A 17,310-nucleotide genomic window follows, 5' to 3' on the forward strand; every position below is an offset into this window, starting at 1 on the left:
CAAACACTTTTGGTTTCAATAAATCAGCCGTGTCAGATGAAAGACCTATTTTGTTGAAAAATTCCCAGCCAGCTCTGTTTATAACTCCATCCTCTCGTCCTGGTTTCCAAACCAAACATTGCTTTTGGGGGGTGGAGTTGTATTTCCACTGCAGTTTAGCATCTCCCCAACTGTACTTGTTTAATCCCGAAGTTTCTATTCAGTGGATAAAAGATGTCAGTATCTGAGAGTGTGAGAACTTTCCAGCTGAATAAGGAGGCCACAAAAATCTCCTATACTCATCTGTCTGCAATGCCAGCAGTCCCTACAGGTTCAAGTTCTGCTGAGTTTGTCATATGTTCCCATAGGGAAGTGACTTGAGACTGAGTGCTGGTTTCACATGAGACCATTGCACAACCCTAGACATGAAGTATTTCAGCCACCATTGATCCACTGCAGATTCAGATTTGAGCTATTCAAAAAATCTTTTTGAGTCAACCTGTTTTGAATGAACAAATCCATTTTTTAAGATGCCACCCAATGCGTGCCATGCATATGGAGCCAAAATCCAGCTATTAAGGCTGATCTAGCTTGTCTTCAGCTAACCAATGCCTTCAAAAACATCAGCACTTTCCTGTGGGAGGGAGATTTCCATTTTGGGGGGTGGTGGGGGTGGGAAAGTCCTCTCCTGTTTAAATTGCAGTGATTAATACTTCAAACAACCCCTTGAAACTCATTATTAGCAAAGATATCAGGGGCAGTGTCAATGGTTGCTCAGGTACAAGTGCCAGTCAGGCAATAACTTAAGACAGATTCCTCATACTGCCAATTTACATGGTTTTTTGCTGTTTCATCAGTTTTGGTCTCCTGGGATCAGAGACTGGTAAAACATAGAGTTGTAACCTTTAAGGCAACTGCTAATTTCAGACCAAAATGAAGATTTTTCTAACCTGTAATTGGAAGAAATAGTTTTTGAACCTTGGGCAGAGATGATTGTATACATTTTTGCTCTCTTATAATAAGACCTAGGTTTCACTGGAACACACTCTTCTAGCATTTGCCCTAAATATATTTCTAATTAGAGACAACCACTGGTGGTTGAAGGTTTTCTTCCCTTCGCTCTCACCATCTTCCCCCCACCCCACTCCCTTGTAAATGATATAGGAGCTGGCTGAGCTTTTGGATGAAGAAAAGCTTAGTGGAGTCCCCGTGCTCATATTCGCTAACAAGCAGGATTTGCTGACGGCTGCCCCTGCTTCGGAGATTGCCGAAGGACTGAACCTCCACACAATCCGGGACAGAGTCTGGCAGATCCAGTCTTGTTCGGCCCTTTCAGGAGAGGGAGTACAGGTGAGGCTCTGGAGAAGGCTTGCTGTGCCAGCAGGCCATCTGTAAGGATTGTTGATCTGCAGGGTGGGGCTGGACTGGCTGCCTCAGCGATGAGGGTCAGCACATCCAAAGCCTTGCAGTGCACAACGTGAGGAGTTGCGTGTCTTGGGGCCTGTGCAAAGGGAAGGGAGAGCTGTGGGCCCTTGGGATCCCTCCATCCCTGGGAAAGGGGAGAGCAATTGCCCCCCCCAACCCAGGAGCCCTTAGCTGGCCCAGATGAAGACATTGATTTCTTTTAAAGAGACTGTTGTCAGGTTAATCATTCTCACAAAACAAATCGTCTTTTACTATTAACCCTTTGACTGGTACGAGTGTGCACTCTAGAAATCTGATTTACCTTTGCTACTGATGTCATTTGGTGTTTTGCTCAACCCAGGCGCCAGGGAGGAAAAACGGATCAATTTTTCTGATCCAGAGAAATGCAAGAGTTGCACATGGAGCAACGACCACTTCTAATGGCAGCATGTGGGGCAGCAAAAACCCACCGAGGGGCCTGCGTTGTGTCCCAGTCCTGAACTGTAATAGCTGAGTCTTGGGCTCCTGTGCTGTAGTCAGTTCCTGCGGTATAGTGGCTCTTTGTAATGTAAATGGGACCTAGGTTTGTTTATTTCACTCTTAGGCTTTCCTGAATTAATGAAGTATTTGCAGAGCTCAAAATCTGAGTACTCCCTTCACTGATATTTAAAGAAACAGAATGGTGAAGACATTTATCTTCATTGCAATTTCAGTAAATCCTTATTTGCAGATGCTACAAAGCAATACAGGATAGTCAGATCTCAAGCTGAGTATGAAGAGTTACAGAAGCAGCCCTCTATGCTGAGTGGGCAGTAAAATGGCAGACGAAATTCAGTGTTGACAAGTGCAAAATAATGCACATGAGAAACAACAATCCTAATTATACATATACAACGATGGACTCAAAATTAGCTGCCATTACTCACAAGCAGATCCTTGGGAACAGAGCTCCTCAAAGGCCAGAGAGGAAAATTCAAATGCTAGACAATTACAAGAAAGCAAACAAGAAACATATTTTCTAGCAGGTTAAAGTCATGGTGAACCCATACCTTGAACATGACCTTAATTTCTGTCTCTTGCTGCATTTAAAAAGGTTTTAGTAGTAGCAATAGGATCATAAAATCCAACAAAAAATTGGGTAGAAGCGTCTTCAGAAGATCTTTAGACCAACTTAATGTTTAAAGCAGAGATAACTTGAGTCTAGAGGAGGTTGCTGAGAGAGTTGTCCAGTCAAGTTGTATCTCTAAGCACGGAGATTCCACATCCTCTCTAGGTAACCTCTTCTAGGCTCTTAACTACCCTAATCAGAAAAAGTTATGGTCCATATATCTGCTCAGAATTAGGAGAGATATGAGGATCCTCTGTCAGGAATGATCAGCACAGTGGCATCTGTATACAGGGATAATAAATAAATTAGGACTAGCATCTTGGAAGAGGGAGAACAGAGAGTGGGAAGATCTCCGTGATTTATAAAATAAGGTATAAAAGTGCCAGATAGACTGTATGCTATTTTTTACATTGCTAGAGGAAGCGTGTTCCTAATGAAATAATCAGAAAACGGTTTAAAAGAAATAAAAATAAGTGCATCTTTGCAAGTTGCATAATTAAATTCTGGATCTCATTGGCACAGGATGTGGGGAGACCAAAGGTATCAGGAAAAAAAAAAAGGTGTCAGAAAAAAAACTTAAGTGAATTTCTTCACTTAAGTGAAGAAGGGAGCTGCAGGGCAATCACTGACCACTAAGATCTGGAGGCAGCTTTTGACTGAGGAACAGCTTGAGCCATGGTCTGGGAGGGAAGAAGAGAGTAAGGCAGATCCTGTTCCTACATGGCCTTTCCCCTGGCATCTAGAAAGAGGATGCTGGCCTGGATGAACTGTTGGTCTGACCCAGTACAGCAGTTCTGATTTAAAATTCTCAACCTGATTTTTAGACCTGAATGTAGTAGATGGCGTCCCCTAAAAGGGCCTTTAGTTAGCTCAGCTACAAATTCAGCTATGTTGTAGCCAGTCTTGTGAAAGGTTTCAGCTCTAATCTTTGCTCTGAAATTTCCAGTCCAAAGAAATGTGACTAGGAAAGCGAGGCTGCAGCTGACAGGGTTTCAGGCAAACATAGGCCACCTTCCTCCTCCAGGCCCTTCTCTAGGTTATGGAAGTCCAAGGGGGCTCTCCAGCTGCAAAGGGGCAGTAAAGAGACAGATGAAGTTCAGAGATGAGTGCTGAATGTGGAAGAAGTAAATGATACAAAGTGTCACTCTCTGTTCCTGTGCTTTGAAATGTGCTCCCTTCTCAGGCAGGTCTGTGAGCTTTCTGGAGTGGGCTGCACACTTCTCCATTGACAGCACCTTCTTACTGTTCCTCCTCCCTGAAGCACAGCACATCCCTAATCATCCAGTAGTGTAAAATACTCAGCCCAATACCCTCTGCCAGGGAAATGAAATCTGCTTCTGCATTCACTTCCAGAAAAGAGAAGACCAGAACGAAGTAAACGTATTTTCAGGCCTATATATTTTGTTCATCATGCTTATCTAGACAAATTAGTTTAGATGCAGGCCAGATAACATCCCACTTTGTTGTAGGTAGTCTCATTGCCCTAAGTACTGTAGCTCATTCCATAAATGATTATTGCAGAAAAGCCAGGAAATTTGCAAACTCTCTATAGCTTATAGTAGAAGAGCCCCTACATTTCTCTTCAGCCATAACTTCAGCCCTATCATATCAGACAGCAAGAATGTCAAGCACTCCCTTCCCTTGCAAATTGAACAAAATGTTTTGGGAGATGGCTTTTAAACTAAACCCAGATCAGCCTAGGAAGAAATGGTCTTCAGTCTTGGGATGTTAAGGAGACGTCAAATGTCAGAAGAATCAAAGAACTTGTTTAAAGAGTGAGATTAGGAAAGATGTTTTTGAGGATTGTGGTACACCAGGGTCACAGGTACCAGAGACTCAGAACAGGAGCTCTCCATATGTGGTTAAATCTCAAGTCACTGCTTTATGAACTTCTTTGAGAAGTGACAATGAGTGGCAATAAAATAAATGAAGACTGGGAAGCATCAGGTGTTCAGCATGAAAGACAAGGAGTGAGCGCTGCAACTGTCACAGCTGATGGAATGTGTTAGCTGAGGTAGAGTTGGAGACATTGCTGATGGATTTTGCAAGGAAGAGTGGTGGCATATTTTGTACTGAGCACATGCAGGAACAGAGTTCGTATGGGAAGATGTTTGTGACAGCTTCAAAGAAGAGCAGTGAGCAAAGATAAATAATGCCAATACATGAAGGAGAAATAGTTTGAAGGTCATTTAATTAGTTTAGCAGCTAGCACCATTGTGTATAGAACTGGGTAGTTAAGACTGGGGATTTCAAGGTTAATGAGATTAGATTATGGTTAATAGAATGATATAAATTTAGAGAATTTAACTATTATTTGAAATGGGTTATTTAATAAAGTTGTTAATTAAGGGGGGAATCCATATAGTCATCTTCTCTTTTAAAATTAACCATTAGGGACTCTGGAAAAAGGGCCTAGCAGTGTCCTGAGCAGGCTCAGAAGAGAGGTGACTGGGTTAACTGGAAACTCCACGTAGTGTCTCTGGATGCCAGCTGGCAGCCCCTCTTATGCCAGCTGAAGACTTCATTACCTCCCGACTGTAACTGTGGGCAGCACTTGTCTTGTTAATCAGACTTCATGGTGCCATCGAGGCTTTTTCAAGCAAAATGTCTGCTTGGGTCTGATCTTACCCTCAGCCCCAGTCACAAAAGCAGGAAAGCCTTTTCTCCTTGCCACAGCCATCTGGGATCTGCCTCTGGAGCGGAGTCCTGACCAGCCTACACCAAGACCCTGGCACAGAGTACAGCAAGCGAGGGAGGTGATTACTGATGACAGCAGAGGAACATAAGGGAACTGTTGCCTCACAACGACTCTCTGGTGCCACGTAGGCTCTCTTGGGGTTGTATTTGTGACCAGATCTCAAACTGTAGCCCCTGGTGTGCAAAAGCTATTTACATTCCACCCTGGCCAGCCAGGGTGGTGTGAAAGCAAGCAGGACCCCTCTGTTTTTCTGCCTCCTCTCTTGCTGAGGTGTTATGTAGGGGCCAGGGTGTGATATTAAACATGACTTAAGGCTTGGGACTGATCTGTGCTCTGCAGCTTGTTTCTTGTCTGAAGCAAGATTCTCCCTCCAATCAAGGCAGTGGGAGTTCAGCCTGCCCCGAGGAACTGTCCTCCAGAATGATGATGCAGCGTATTGTGTCCAGAGTCTCCCAAACATAATGGCCCTCTGGAGATCATTAAAAGCCAGTGAAACTGAGAGTAGCCACTAAACTTCTCCAGTTTATGCCAGAGCCTGTCTGGCCCAAAGGACTGTGGGAAGGGCTGAGCCTCTGTCTCCTCCCCGGCTGTTTCAACCCAGTTGAGAATGAAGCCCAAGACTCAAGTAAAGTCTATGCTGCAATTCAGCACTTTCATAAGGGCGAGATTCAGAACAGGACCATCCCTGGCAATGTGGTATCTGCAGAGCTTAGATTTTGTCTTAAAGGTGTCTTAGCCAGGACAGGCTGGATGGAGATCTTCCACATCTTAACAAGGTTCTGGAGCTACTTGTAAATGTGATGTAAAACCAGTTTTGATGACTGCAGCTCTCCTGGGGCAGGCAGAGCCTGTGCATGTTGAGGAAGAGCAACCATGTTTCCAGATTACAGGGCAGTGTCTTCTGATTTTTAAGTAGGGTAAGGAGGGAGCCTACAGTACTGCATCAGGGATACAAGGTCTCAGAGGACAAAAAAAAAAGCTTTCACCCAATCAAAAACCAATGGATAATGTACTGGCAGGAGCCTGTAAGAGCCAGCCTGTGTGATCACTGGAGGTGCAAGGAAATAACAGATAATGAAGGCACAGTCCTGGCTGTGCAGAGGGAGAAGAAAGTGACAGTTAAAATAACGCATACCAAAAATGCTAGAGATTGAGAATTTTGCACTTGCCTGACCCAATTTGTTATGGCAGACAGAGGATTACATGAAAGGATTAAGCTTTGCTGTCCTTAAGGTCACATTAGGGGTCACAAGTTTGTGGCCTTGCCTGATCCTGAGCTTGCAGGGGAGCAGAAATTGCGAGGCTTTTTATGGGGTGGAAAGGACTTGTTCACTGTGTTTGAAGTCAGATTACTTCACTCCCATAGCTGCAAAGCTGATAATGCAGAGAATAAGCAAGCAGTGGGCTAATCTTAAGCAGGACTTTTTATTTCTCCCAGGGAAGGCTCTGCCAGTACTTTCCCAAGGGGCGTTGGAGTACAACTCCCTTGGCACAATAGCAGATGGGACTGCAGCAAGGCGGGGTTGTGTGAGCAGCATTTCTCTGCGAGGAGTGTTATCCTCTTCCCTGGGATTCTCTCTTTGCTTTGGTAAAGTTTACTAGCTGCTTGTTAAGGAGCTAAGAGGGGCAAAGCTGAAAGATCTGAAATCTTTCTCTGGCTAAGTTTTCCCAGGGTTGACTTGAGGCTGGAATACTAATATTGTATCCGCCTCGATCCTCAGAGTACCTGCCAATGTCTCTGTGTCTCAACAAAGCAGCACAAGGACATCTATCAAGATCTAAATGTTACTGTAGGGATTATACTTTCTTCACAGAACCATCTTTTAAACATGCAGATATAGGGACAGAGTGTGCAGGGACAAAGGATGACAACAGTTGACTCCTTGAGGACTTGACTCTTTCAAGCACTGTTTCCTCCTTCCTGTGTGCCTTTCCCATAGCAGCTCTTTGTGTTTGTAGCAGCTTCCCTGGATTTCTTTACCTTACCAATGCTCCATCCTGCTTCACACCATAGGTAGAAATACTGTAAATGTACCTTTTAGGGTTTTTTTGCTTTCTACTGCATTTGGTATTCTCCAAAGCATCTGGGGATACTGCAGAACAACACCCCCCCCACCCAAAAAAGCTGCAGACGTGGCTGAGGAAGGCATCTCACATACACCTTTTTGATACAGCTGAACATGTTCATTTTCCCTTTATCACTGTCAGGCAGGGGGATATTTACAATTAAATATGATTTTTCCTGTCAATTAACTCATGCCATAAGAGAATTTTTAAAATCTATTCCTGCTTTAAAAGTTTGGTGACCTACTTACATATTTCAAGCGTGTTTGGAGTTCACCTTTCCTCTTGCATTTTGCTTTGTCATTCTTTTGCCCTCGTTAAATGCTTCATGCAGCCAGGCTCCCAGCCATGGTAAATCCCATCATAAACTCTGCTTTATGACCCTCTCCACGCTGGTGCTGCAATGGTCTGCCTTTCCCCTTGCCGAGCTCCCCAATGGCAGCAGGCAGAGTTTTAATCACTGTGAATTCAGGTTGTGGTCAGATTAGGTAGAAGATAGGATGCGTGTTTGTTGTTTTGCAGTGATGTATTGTCTCTGGGATTACTGTGCTGAATAGCAGAGGGTGTCAGCTGATATTTATTACTTTAAGCTGTCTCAGCTGTTCTGGTTCAGCAAATAAACCTACATTCAAAATGAATGAGGAGCTCTGCTTGTCTTGTATGCCGTGATGTGTGCAAATGTGATTATTGCTTCCGAGGCAGGGGAAGCTGAAACTATTGTGGGAGCATTTTTAGTTATTTATTTATTTTTACTCTTTGCAGGCAATCATGCAGATTTTTAAAGCACACAATCAAGTCAAAGGCTTGACACCTCTCCTCCTAGCCCCATTGTTAAGCCCTGGCATTCCTCATGCTGGGAATCACTCGCTCCCTCTCTCTCTCTAAAGTGATAAGCTTTAAACCATGCTATTGATTGCTTAAGGCATTACATGTTTTACACCTAGGTTATCAGTGTTATTGAAAGGGGAAGACACAAAGCTACCGGGCCTTAAAATGAATCTACCGCTCATCTTTTCCCATTTGCTCTGAGGATTTCAGACAATTTGTTTTACACTGATCTCTGCTGGGGAGATAAATAAATGAAACTGGAGACACCAACCCTCCCCAAGGTTAGAGTTAGAAGTGTTATTAGTGTAGGGCCTCATGTGCACCCCAGCACAAACTGGGCTCACTTTTCTTTATTTAACACAGCAACAAGGGCTGATTTCAGAAGTTGCTGCTCCCCTTCAGATAAGAAGTGTCACATAGCACAGTTATCAAGGTGAATTGGTATTTTCAAGTGAGAACCTCTCTGATTCTGATTAAGCCCTGAGGACTCCTTCTCTTCTCTCTTAACTCTTTAGCTCCCTTCTGACATGGCCACCACCTTTGTGGCTGAGGGACGACATAGAGGCACGGCAGTGAGTGTTAGCTCACCCGAAGGGCCTGCCATACTCTGCCTTGGGCCACCTGTCCTTGGAGAAGTTGAGGTCCTTGGCAGCCTTTTGGCAGTCTGGGAGCAAGGGTATAGGACACCAGCAACAGTGCTACCGTGTGGCTTCCGTGATGTTTGCCCAAAAGCTCTGACCTTTCTTACGGTCTAACTAAGCTTACTGTTGTAATGATACAAAAATGACCACTGAACATAATACAGTGAAATCCCCCCACTCTGAACTCCAAAGTGACATTTGCCTGGTTTCCAAACACAAAGATGTCCTGCTCCCCTCTCATCCCCAAAACCCTACCTTTTGCCTTCAGCCTCCCCATCCACAGAGATACCTTGTAGGAGGATAGAGGTAAGGGATTTGATGGGACACAAATATGAGGAGACTGTGCATCTTGTACTCCATTGTGCATGTCCCCTAATGGATAACTGACAGGAGCAGATGAAGTGTTTCTTTGGCTTTCAATAGCATGTCCCATTCTGGGTTCTCAGCAATAAACTCACAAATCGGGTATTCACAGCACAAGTGTTGCCGTCCTGCTTGCAGTGGCCAGAGAAGTCACCCACACATTTTTACAGAGATACCTTAAAGACTATATCAGCCTCTTAAAACATGACTACATAACTTCTCACTGAACCCCTGTGGGACCCCTGAGGGCCCACTTTCTGTGGGGACCCTGAGGAACAGGGTGCGAGGTCCAGGTCCGGCTATTGCAGTGACTTTCATGGATCTGAATTTCAAGGCTTGCGGATGAGCGGAGAATTAGAGCTTAATTTTGTTTTCTTAACAGGGGGCTGACTGTATAATAAACAGTCCCCTAAAATCCAGTCTCAAAGGTAAGATGACTTGCCCGAGGTTACACAAATCATCTGTAGCCAAACCTGGAACTGAGCCTTCATCTGCCACTGACATACCTTGTCTGCAAAGTGATCCTTCCTCGAAGGACCTACACATAGCGATGTGATGAGATGATGATACTTTTTATGGTCAGATGAAAGATTTAATAACCTCTGTGTGACAACATCTACCAAGCAAGGAAGCACTTATTTTTTTAACCCACAGTGGTTTTGGGCACAGAAGGGCAGGCCGGGGGTCAGTGAAGAGGCAGAACACGGTGCTTGCAGAATGGTGGTGGGGTGGGCTTGGGGGATTCCTCCTCCCTTCGCTTGACTAACATTACCTTTCTCTGTCTGAAGGACGGCATGAACTGGGTGTGCAAAAATGTCAGTGCTAAGAAGAAGTAAAGCGTTCTGAGCTGCATGGAAATGGAGGAGCGGTGGGAGCAGAATTCTAGCCTGAAAACACTAATTTGCTGCTTTCTGACCAAATGTTTTTCCATCTGTGCACAGCTACAGCTGTTTAAAATAAAAAAAAAAAGAGAGAGAAAAAAGGGAACAACATCGGCTTAAACCTACTGCTGGATTTGGAACTTGACCTGCTCTTTAGTATCATTTTTTTAATCCCAATAAAGGAATTACATATTTCCTCCCTATGCATAAATAGTATTAAATGTCTGATTAGCAAGCAAGTTTGTAAGCAGAAGCAAGACTGATTCGATGTGGAGCAGAGGGGGTGGTGAGTTACTGTAGTGGCTTAGATGCATAGGAGTGCCCTATACGTGGAGTTGCTGAGGACACGCTCGGGTGTCAGTCACAGCTTCCCCTCAGTGACAGATAAAATGCAGTTGTGTTACCAGTTGTGGGTAGTTTCTTAAAATAAAGCTGCTAAGGAGTCATTTGTGTAACAAGGGTAGAAGACTTCCACATATTCCTATAGCCATAAAAGAGGAGTTTGATGATAAGGAGGCACTGTTGCATTGCGACACCGCTGTACAAGGGAGAGGAGGGTTATATGTGTGTAATTGAAGCTCTTTACAGTTGGAATAATGCAGAATGAGCGTGCCTAGGGCTTTTCTCGCAGCTGAAGGAGAATTTAGCCCAGCATTTCACCTTGAGCCAGCAAAAACGTTGTTCCTCCGTTCAATAAGTTCCATATGTGAGATTAGTCTTGATGTTGAACAATCCCTGTTGATTTTCCCTTGATGTTAAGGCAACTCTGCAGGAAAATGCAATTAAGTCCATGATTACTTTCTAGAATGAGATATCAGGTCCCAGGTTTCCTTCTTTGAAATGTGCAAAATGTATCATCCTACCCCACCACCTCAGCATGACTTGCCTGGCGCTTCCAGGGACTTGGGGGACTGCCCCACAGCGGGCTGGCTGTCCAGGGCCTGAGGTCCCCCCAACCTGGTGCCAGCTGTGGATTGCCCTGGTGGAGGGTGAGGATCCTGGTGAACAGCAGATGGGAAGTGCCTTTTAAAACGAGCATTCATTCTTCCCTGAGCTGGCTTCCCTCTAAAAGGACGCAGTTGCTGAAACAGGAAAGAGAGTGTGGTTTCCACCTCCTCGTCCCCAGTTCAAATCTAGCCCCGGACTGACAGGGAGCGGGAGCGATTAGCACGCCAAAGCAGCCATGTCCTGCATGAAGCGAGCTTGGTGACTCCTGGGCCAGTTTCTAATGCACAGATGGTAAAATAATCCCACTGCCCTGCTTGCCAGCTTTGTTTGCTGCCTGCCTGCAAAAGGCCAGAGAATGACTGGGGACTGCATTACCCCTTCCACCTCCTGGAGATGGACGGTCACGCAGGATGGGGAAAGCTGCATGTACTAAAGCATGTGGCTTTACCACGCGTCAGCGAGTTGACTCATGGACCCAGGCAGACGGCTGACACCCCTGGAGCTCCCAGCTCTTTTTTCCTCTCTTCCCCTGGACATCTCCACCTCACGGCACAAACATCTGCACTGTACGTGAAGCAGCCCCTGGCCGCCTACGTGTTACAGCTTGGCGTACTAAAATCATCTGGGGCTCGTTCCAGGTCCCCCCATACATCAGGATGTACAGTAGCAGTTCAGGGCTGGTCTGTGTGTAGTTCAGCTGTCTTTGCTGTGGCTGGGGGCACTGGGACAGCTGGGACAGCAACTGCTTTAGCAATCAAACTTTAATCTGCCTGCGTCCGTGAGTCAGCACCCTCCGAGTGCATCTGTCTCCAGCAGGGAGGCAGGACATGCATGCCGGAGTAGCACAGCCTTGCTTTAAAAACCAGACGACTGGGGAGCGGGGTGGGGGGGAAGAGCGGGCTCAAGTGAGCTGTTAAGCAATCGCTAATGACACAAAGTGACACAGCTCCGGCTTTGCATGGATTGAGTAAGGAGTCATAAGATGAGATGTTCATTTAAATGCAGCTTGCTCGGTGACTCCCCGGCTGCGCAGGCTTATCGGGAACGCTGCAGATTTGAGCATGGCATGTTCCTGGGTCAGTCCAAGGAGGAGAAATTCATCTCAGCATCAACTTTTCCTTGCAAATAATGCATTTGCCTGATGCAAGCAATGTAAAGAATTGCAACCCTTTCCTGTGGGCAGGCTTGTGCTGGCTGAGTGGCAGAGCTTTGTGGCAGATACTCCCTGGGCTTTGGATTTGCCCACATAGCTTACCAGATGCAGAGGGAAATACTTGGGTGCCTCTCCTCTGGCCCACGCAGGACAGGGCAAAGCCTCCTTTGGGGCTCAGGCATTGATCCTTCACACTTGCAAGGGACTTGAGTTGATGCTTTCTTGCTCCCTACTCTTTTAGCAGTGGCAAATTTAGTCTGTGACACCCCACCAGTACCACAGTTGGCTTCCTGGGGCTGAAAAGATCCAGGAGGGTAATTTGGTTTTTTTAAGTCTCACATTGGTTAAACTTGGAAATGTGTGCAAAATAAATATGTAGTAATTTTCCTATCGCTTTAGTTGGGAAGGGAAAATTGCCTTATTGAACTCAGGATCCAGAAACATTTGCTGGCTCAGTTGTTATGTTTGCGTGTAGCCACACGTATTGGTTGTGTGCATCTGTACCTGCCAGAGTGTCATCTGTAACCCAGTAGTTAATTTGGTTTTCCTGTGCCAGGTGGTAAGAGAGGAAGACCGTGATAGAGTGAGCTGTGCTGGGACAATGGAGGTGGAGGGTTAAAATGACCGTGTCTTAAGTACATCATCCTGCAGTGATGGCTGTAAATGTTCATTGTATTGTAAACGTTTCTCTGTGCAACCTGGTGAAAATGTATAAGGATTTGAGGTTCTGTTCACTTGCTGCTCCTTATCTGAATGTATTTCCATCTGCTATGGCCTCTGCAGGGCTCTCTGCCCTGGGCAGCACCTGGCTACAAACCACCTGGACAACTGTCTGGGGCCAGCCAGAAACGCCCGCCCACCGATCAGCGCAGCCCCTGCCCCTCCGCCAGCCCTTCAGCCCCGCCCTGGTTTATGGCAATGGCACACTCAGGGCTCCGTCCTTCCAGCGCTGTCAGCTTCACCCTCCTTTAAAGTGAGGCTGGGGGGACCAAGCGTCTCATTGGTATGGGTGGAGCTCTGCCACGCGTCACATCGATTCCCAGATTTTTAAAGCCAGAAGGGACCGTTGTGTTCCTCTCTCCTGACCTCCCGGATGACACACCCCATCAAACTCCACCCCGCCGTGGTGACTCACGGCTGAACCAGAGCCCCTCTGGTAGGAAGAAACCCAGCCGTGATTTAAAGGCTCCGAGTGACAGACAGACCTCGGGATGTTTGTCACAGGGGTTAATTCCCCTCCCATGCTTCACTTTCACATCATTAAATCTGGTTCTAGCTTTGCGATAGAGGAAAGAAGCCTCTCCTGCTCCTGCCCCCTTGTGTTCCCGGGAGGGGAGAGGTGCTGGAGAAGTGAAATTCTCCAAGGGCACGTCAGAAAACCTGAGTCCAAGCCCCTGCTTTGACCATGAGTGCTGGGTGTGGGTACTCATGTCCTCCCCCAGCTGTGGCTGTGTCCTCCACTGCAGCTTCGCTGGAGAATGTCTCTCCTGCCCTTGGAGAATGCTTGCCAAAGCCTCTTGCAACCTTCTCCCATTTTTCCCACTACCTATAATGTTTCTTGCACGTTAATGACTTCTCTCTGTGTCAGAACTGTAACTGGTCACCAGACTCTTTTTATGAAGTGTACTGGGATGAGACCAGCCCACTCCAACAGGCTCACTCTTCTCCAAAAGCAAAAGGTGGCGGCTGTTGCATTCCCTGGGCCGGCCAGGGTCCACGCAAGCTCTTTCTTTTATGTTCCCTTTTTGTATTTCACCAAAAAGGGATATTTGCAATATCTGGTCATGTTGTTACTCAGTGTATAATTTAGATGTCTTTGTTAAAAAAAAAAAAAAGGAAATAAATTAAAATTTAGTAGAAAGACGACTGGTGTTTGAGAGTGATCCTTTTTTCTTCAGCAGGTTCATCTTCTGACAGGATTGTCTTTTCCCAAGGAGCCCCCAGTCAGTCTGCGAAGCTGCTCTTCCATTGCTCCCGTCACCCCACCAGAAATGGTTGCTGGTACTAGAAGTGATCAAAAGCCTTTTTGAGGAAGCCTTTTTCCTTTGCATTTTCACTTGTCCAAAACTATCAGAGAAGTCATCCAGCGAGAAAGGGAAACTCTGGGCGGATCTTCTTTTTTAAAAAATCATGTTGTAGGTTAAAAAAAGCATGTCATGAAACACGTTCTCCACTGACCTGGCAGGAAAAGGGAAGGGGAAAAAGGAAAGCAGCAAACTATTTGGGTTTGGTTCAGTGAAATGGGGTTGGGAGGAGGTTTGGAGGGAGGGAAGCAAATCTGAGGTTGTTGCTTTCCAACTAATCTGACTCATTACTGTTCCTGCAACACCCAGATGGGCCAAAAAGCGAGAAACTGTTAGAACTCTTTAAAGCATCAGCTCCCTCCCTGCACAGTCAGGATGCCTGGAAGGCTGTCAGAGCCACTGGAAAAAAAACATTATAGATGGTGACACTTAATTTCTTTTCTCTTTTTTTTTTAAGGCACGCTTTATACTCAGTCCTGGTATTTTTTCAGCAAAGTAGGAAATACTTTTTCATCTTGTTTGCCTAATGGATTGGATGTGAAAAATATTTCTCTGGCAAGTGAACGCCCTGAGAGTTGTTTGACTTGTCACAACGTTATGTATCGGCCCCTGCGGCCCCCGGCCCCCGAAGCCGCCGCGCTTCCCCTCTCCTGTTGCTGTTTACGGTGGGACGCGGTAATTTATGGGGAGGCTGCGTGTGACCTTGCATGCGTCTGCTCGAGCGAACCGCGGCTCCCTTCCCCGCACAAGCCCCGCTTTACATCCACATGATGAATTTAGTGCTCCCGAAAGGACAAGGAACCGAGCGGATTGGGTGTGGGGAGGGGAAAAATAAAAAGAAAATAATAATCTGAAGCCTGCAGGAGAAAAAAACACAGAGATTTTTGTTCCTCTTTGACCAGTATTTCCCTGTTCACGGCCTCGCAGCCCCGGACGCCTGCCTTTATCAGCGCAGAGAAGCGGTCTGTGGCCGCAGAGCCGGATATTTCAGCCTCCGCATTCTCGCCGCGTTGGCAGCCCCCAGCCCGGCCGTGCTCTGCTGGGACACGTCGGAGCGGGGCAGCTGGACCGATGGCCACGGCCGTGCTCCAGCCCACCCACCTGGGCACCCACCCAGGCGCTGGCTGAAGCTTTTTTTCATTTTATTTTGTTTTGTTTAAGTGGAAACAAGCGCGCACCGCAGCCTCGTGATTGGCTCCTGCCGAAATGGCAGCTTCGGGCTCAGTTGGCTGAATTTGGGCTTGTTGGATTTTTTATTGCAATCTGTTCACTTATTTCCCTTCCCAGCACCGATTGGAAGCAAAACTCTTGTAAAGCTGCGGTCGGGCTGTGCCCGTGCCGGGGGACGCTGTCGAAGGCTTGCTGGAAACAGCACGGGTTGGGGGGTGTCCCCTCTGCATTTCCTATGTAGTTGTCTGATCGAGATGAATATCTGTATCCTTTTTAATGGGAAAAGGAAAAAAAAAATCGCATTCAGAAGAGGAAAGGTTGGAAGGAGCCCCTCTGCTTGCAACGTGCCGTGACCGCATGCCTCCGAGCTGCAGCCCTTCAAGTGGCACAGCCAGGCAGCCAAACGCAGCCCCGAGTAAATAACCCTGGGAGGAAGGGGAGTTGGCAGGTGGGTTAGGCCCCAAGTCTGAGCTGCATTCGGAGCTGGCAGGAACGCCCTGCAAGTAAATCACCTGGATGAGAGAGATTTTTAAATAGAAGTTGTCCTTGCTGCTTGGCTTTGCAACCTTTTATGCTACTGATGGGAGCCACGGCCTGCAAGCTTTAATGCTTCTCTGCCTGGCGTGCCGAGGGGGACACTGCTGGGGACAGCGGGTCCCCCCATGTCGAGAGCATCACTGTGGGCTGGGACACTGTGCTGTCCCCAGCTTGCGACAGCTGGGTCCCAACCGACCAGGCAAAGCTCAATGTCTTGGGGTGGCTGAGCCAGCTGTCCTGCCCCGGCTCCATCACCCTCCCTGATGTCAGACAGGAGGATTTATATGTATTTTGGGTTCATTTTTATAGCTGGCACCTGTGAGGCCAGAGCCAGGCAGGGATAAGCAAAGGGGCCTTACTGTGAGGGGCTGGGTTGGTGGCATGGGCATGGAGAGCTGGTCTAGGGAATGGGGAAACAGGTGTGGCAACCTCTGCACGCGGGGACAGTGCTTGGGTCTGGGACTGGGCAGAGAGCTGGGCCCGGCTGGCGGCTGCTTTTGGAGCTGGGGCAGGAGCTGCAGCTCTCGCAGCCCGGGGGGGTTGGGGGGGGGCCCTGAATTGGGTGCATTCAGCGCGGCACAGCTGGTGTGGGCTGCGGGGTGGGGGGGCCGCAGTTGCTCCTGACACTTTTGCCTCTGAATGTGATGATAAACTCCCTTTCCCGATTAGCGCTGATCCCTCTGCCTCCAAAACAGTTGGCCCTAATGAACATACGGCCCAACAGCTGTAAGCGGTTATACATATGCATGGATATATATATTTATCCCCCCCCAGCCCATCCATATATACTGGAGATCACAGCTGTTGCTATTCTTCCTTGCAATGCAGATCAGACGCTCTCTCTCTTTGGAGTCTTACTTGACCTATTTTGCAGGCGCAAGATTTTTTGTGATGATGATTTCCCCAGTTGGTGCTTTTGATTCTGCCTGAAACATCTTGATTGAAGGCAAACAATGGCAGCTCCGGCAGCCGGCAGCGCCCCGCACCCACGCGCCGCCCCGGCCCCGCCAGCCGCCACGCGCCGGGGGGGCCCTGGGATGGCTCCGGCCCACAGCGGCTGCCGGCTGGTCCATCCCGACCCAGCTCCTCTGCTGCCGCTTCCCTGCACCCATGGGACACCTGGCCGCCTGGCCCATCGCCTAAGCCATCAACCAGGACCTTGAGGCTTGTGCTGGTGTCCCCACCCTGTGCCTGGCTGTCCCCTGCTCAGCCCTGAGCCTCTTCCCACCAGCTGGAAACTGCTCCACCACCCCAAAATCTTGCAAATCAGGTGGTGATGCCCCTTGGGGTCCCAGGGGTGTCTTAGCTGTAAGACCAGAGGGGAAGATGGTGCCAGAGCTGGCAGGGATGTCAAAACCCCAATGGCGGCTGCATCCTGCAGTGCAGCATCCCGTGGGTGATGGAGACATTGGAAGTGCTTTCCCCAGTGACCCCCAGCCTCTGCTCACTGCTTAACACAAACTTTTGGGGCTGTGAGGGAGCCTCCTCTGTCCCTACAGCCCTCCCCATCCA

The 17,310-nt window shown here is 47.6% G+C and overlaps 1 protein-coding gene across 1 annotated transcript in view; it reads left to right on the forward strand.

Annotated features, from left to right (window-relative positions):
- ARL3 (ADP ribosylation factor like GTPase 3) overlaps positions 1 to 13,931 on the forward strand; it is a 30,646-nt gene extending 16,715 nt beyond the window's left edge. Inside the window, exons 5-6 of the mRNA XM_032115737.1 lie at positions 1,144 to 1,329; positions 9,874 to 13,931. Coding sequence (XP_031971628.1) covers positions 1,144 to 1,329; positions 9,874 to 9,921 — 234 coding nt within the window. The 3' untranslated portion in view covers positions 9,922 to 13,931. The remainder of the gene's footprint in view (positions 1 to 1,143; positions 1,330 to 9,873) is intronic.
- Positions 13,932 to 17,310: the final 3,379 nt, after the last annotated feature.

This window comes from Corvus moneduloides, chromosome 8, assembly GCF_009650955.1.
Source record: "Corvus moneduloides isolate bCorMon1 chromosome 8, bCorMon1.pri, whole genome shotgun sequence".
In the NCBI taxonomy this organism is placed as follows: Eukaryota; Metazoa; Chordata; class Aves; order Passeriformes; family Corvidae; genus Corvus; species Corvus moneduloides.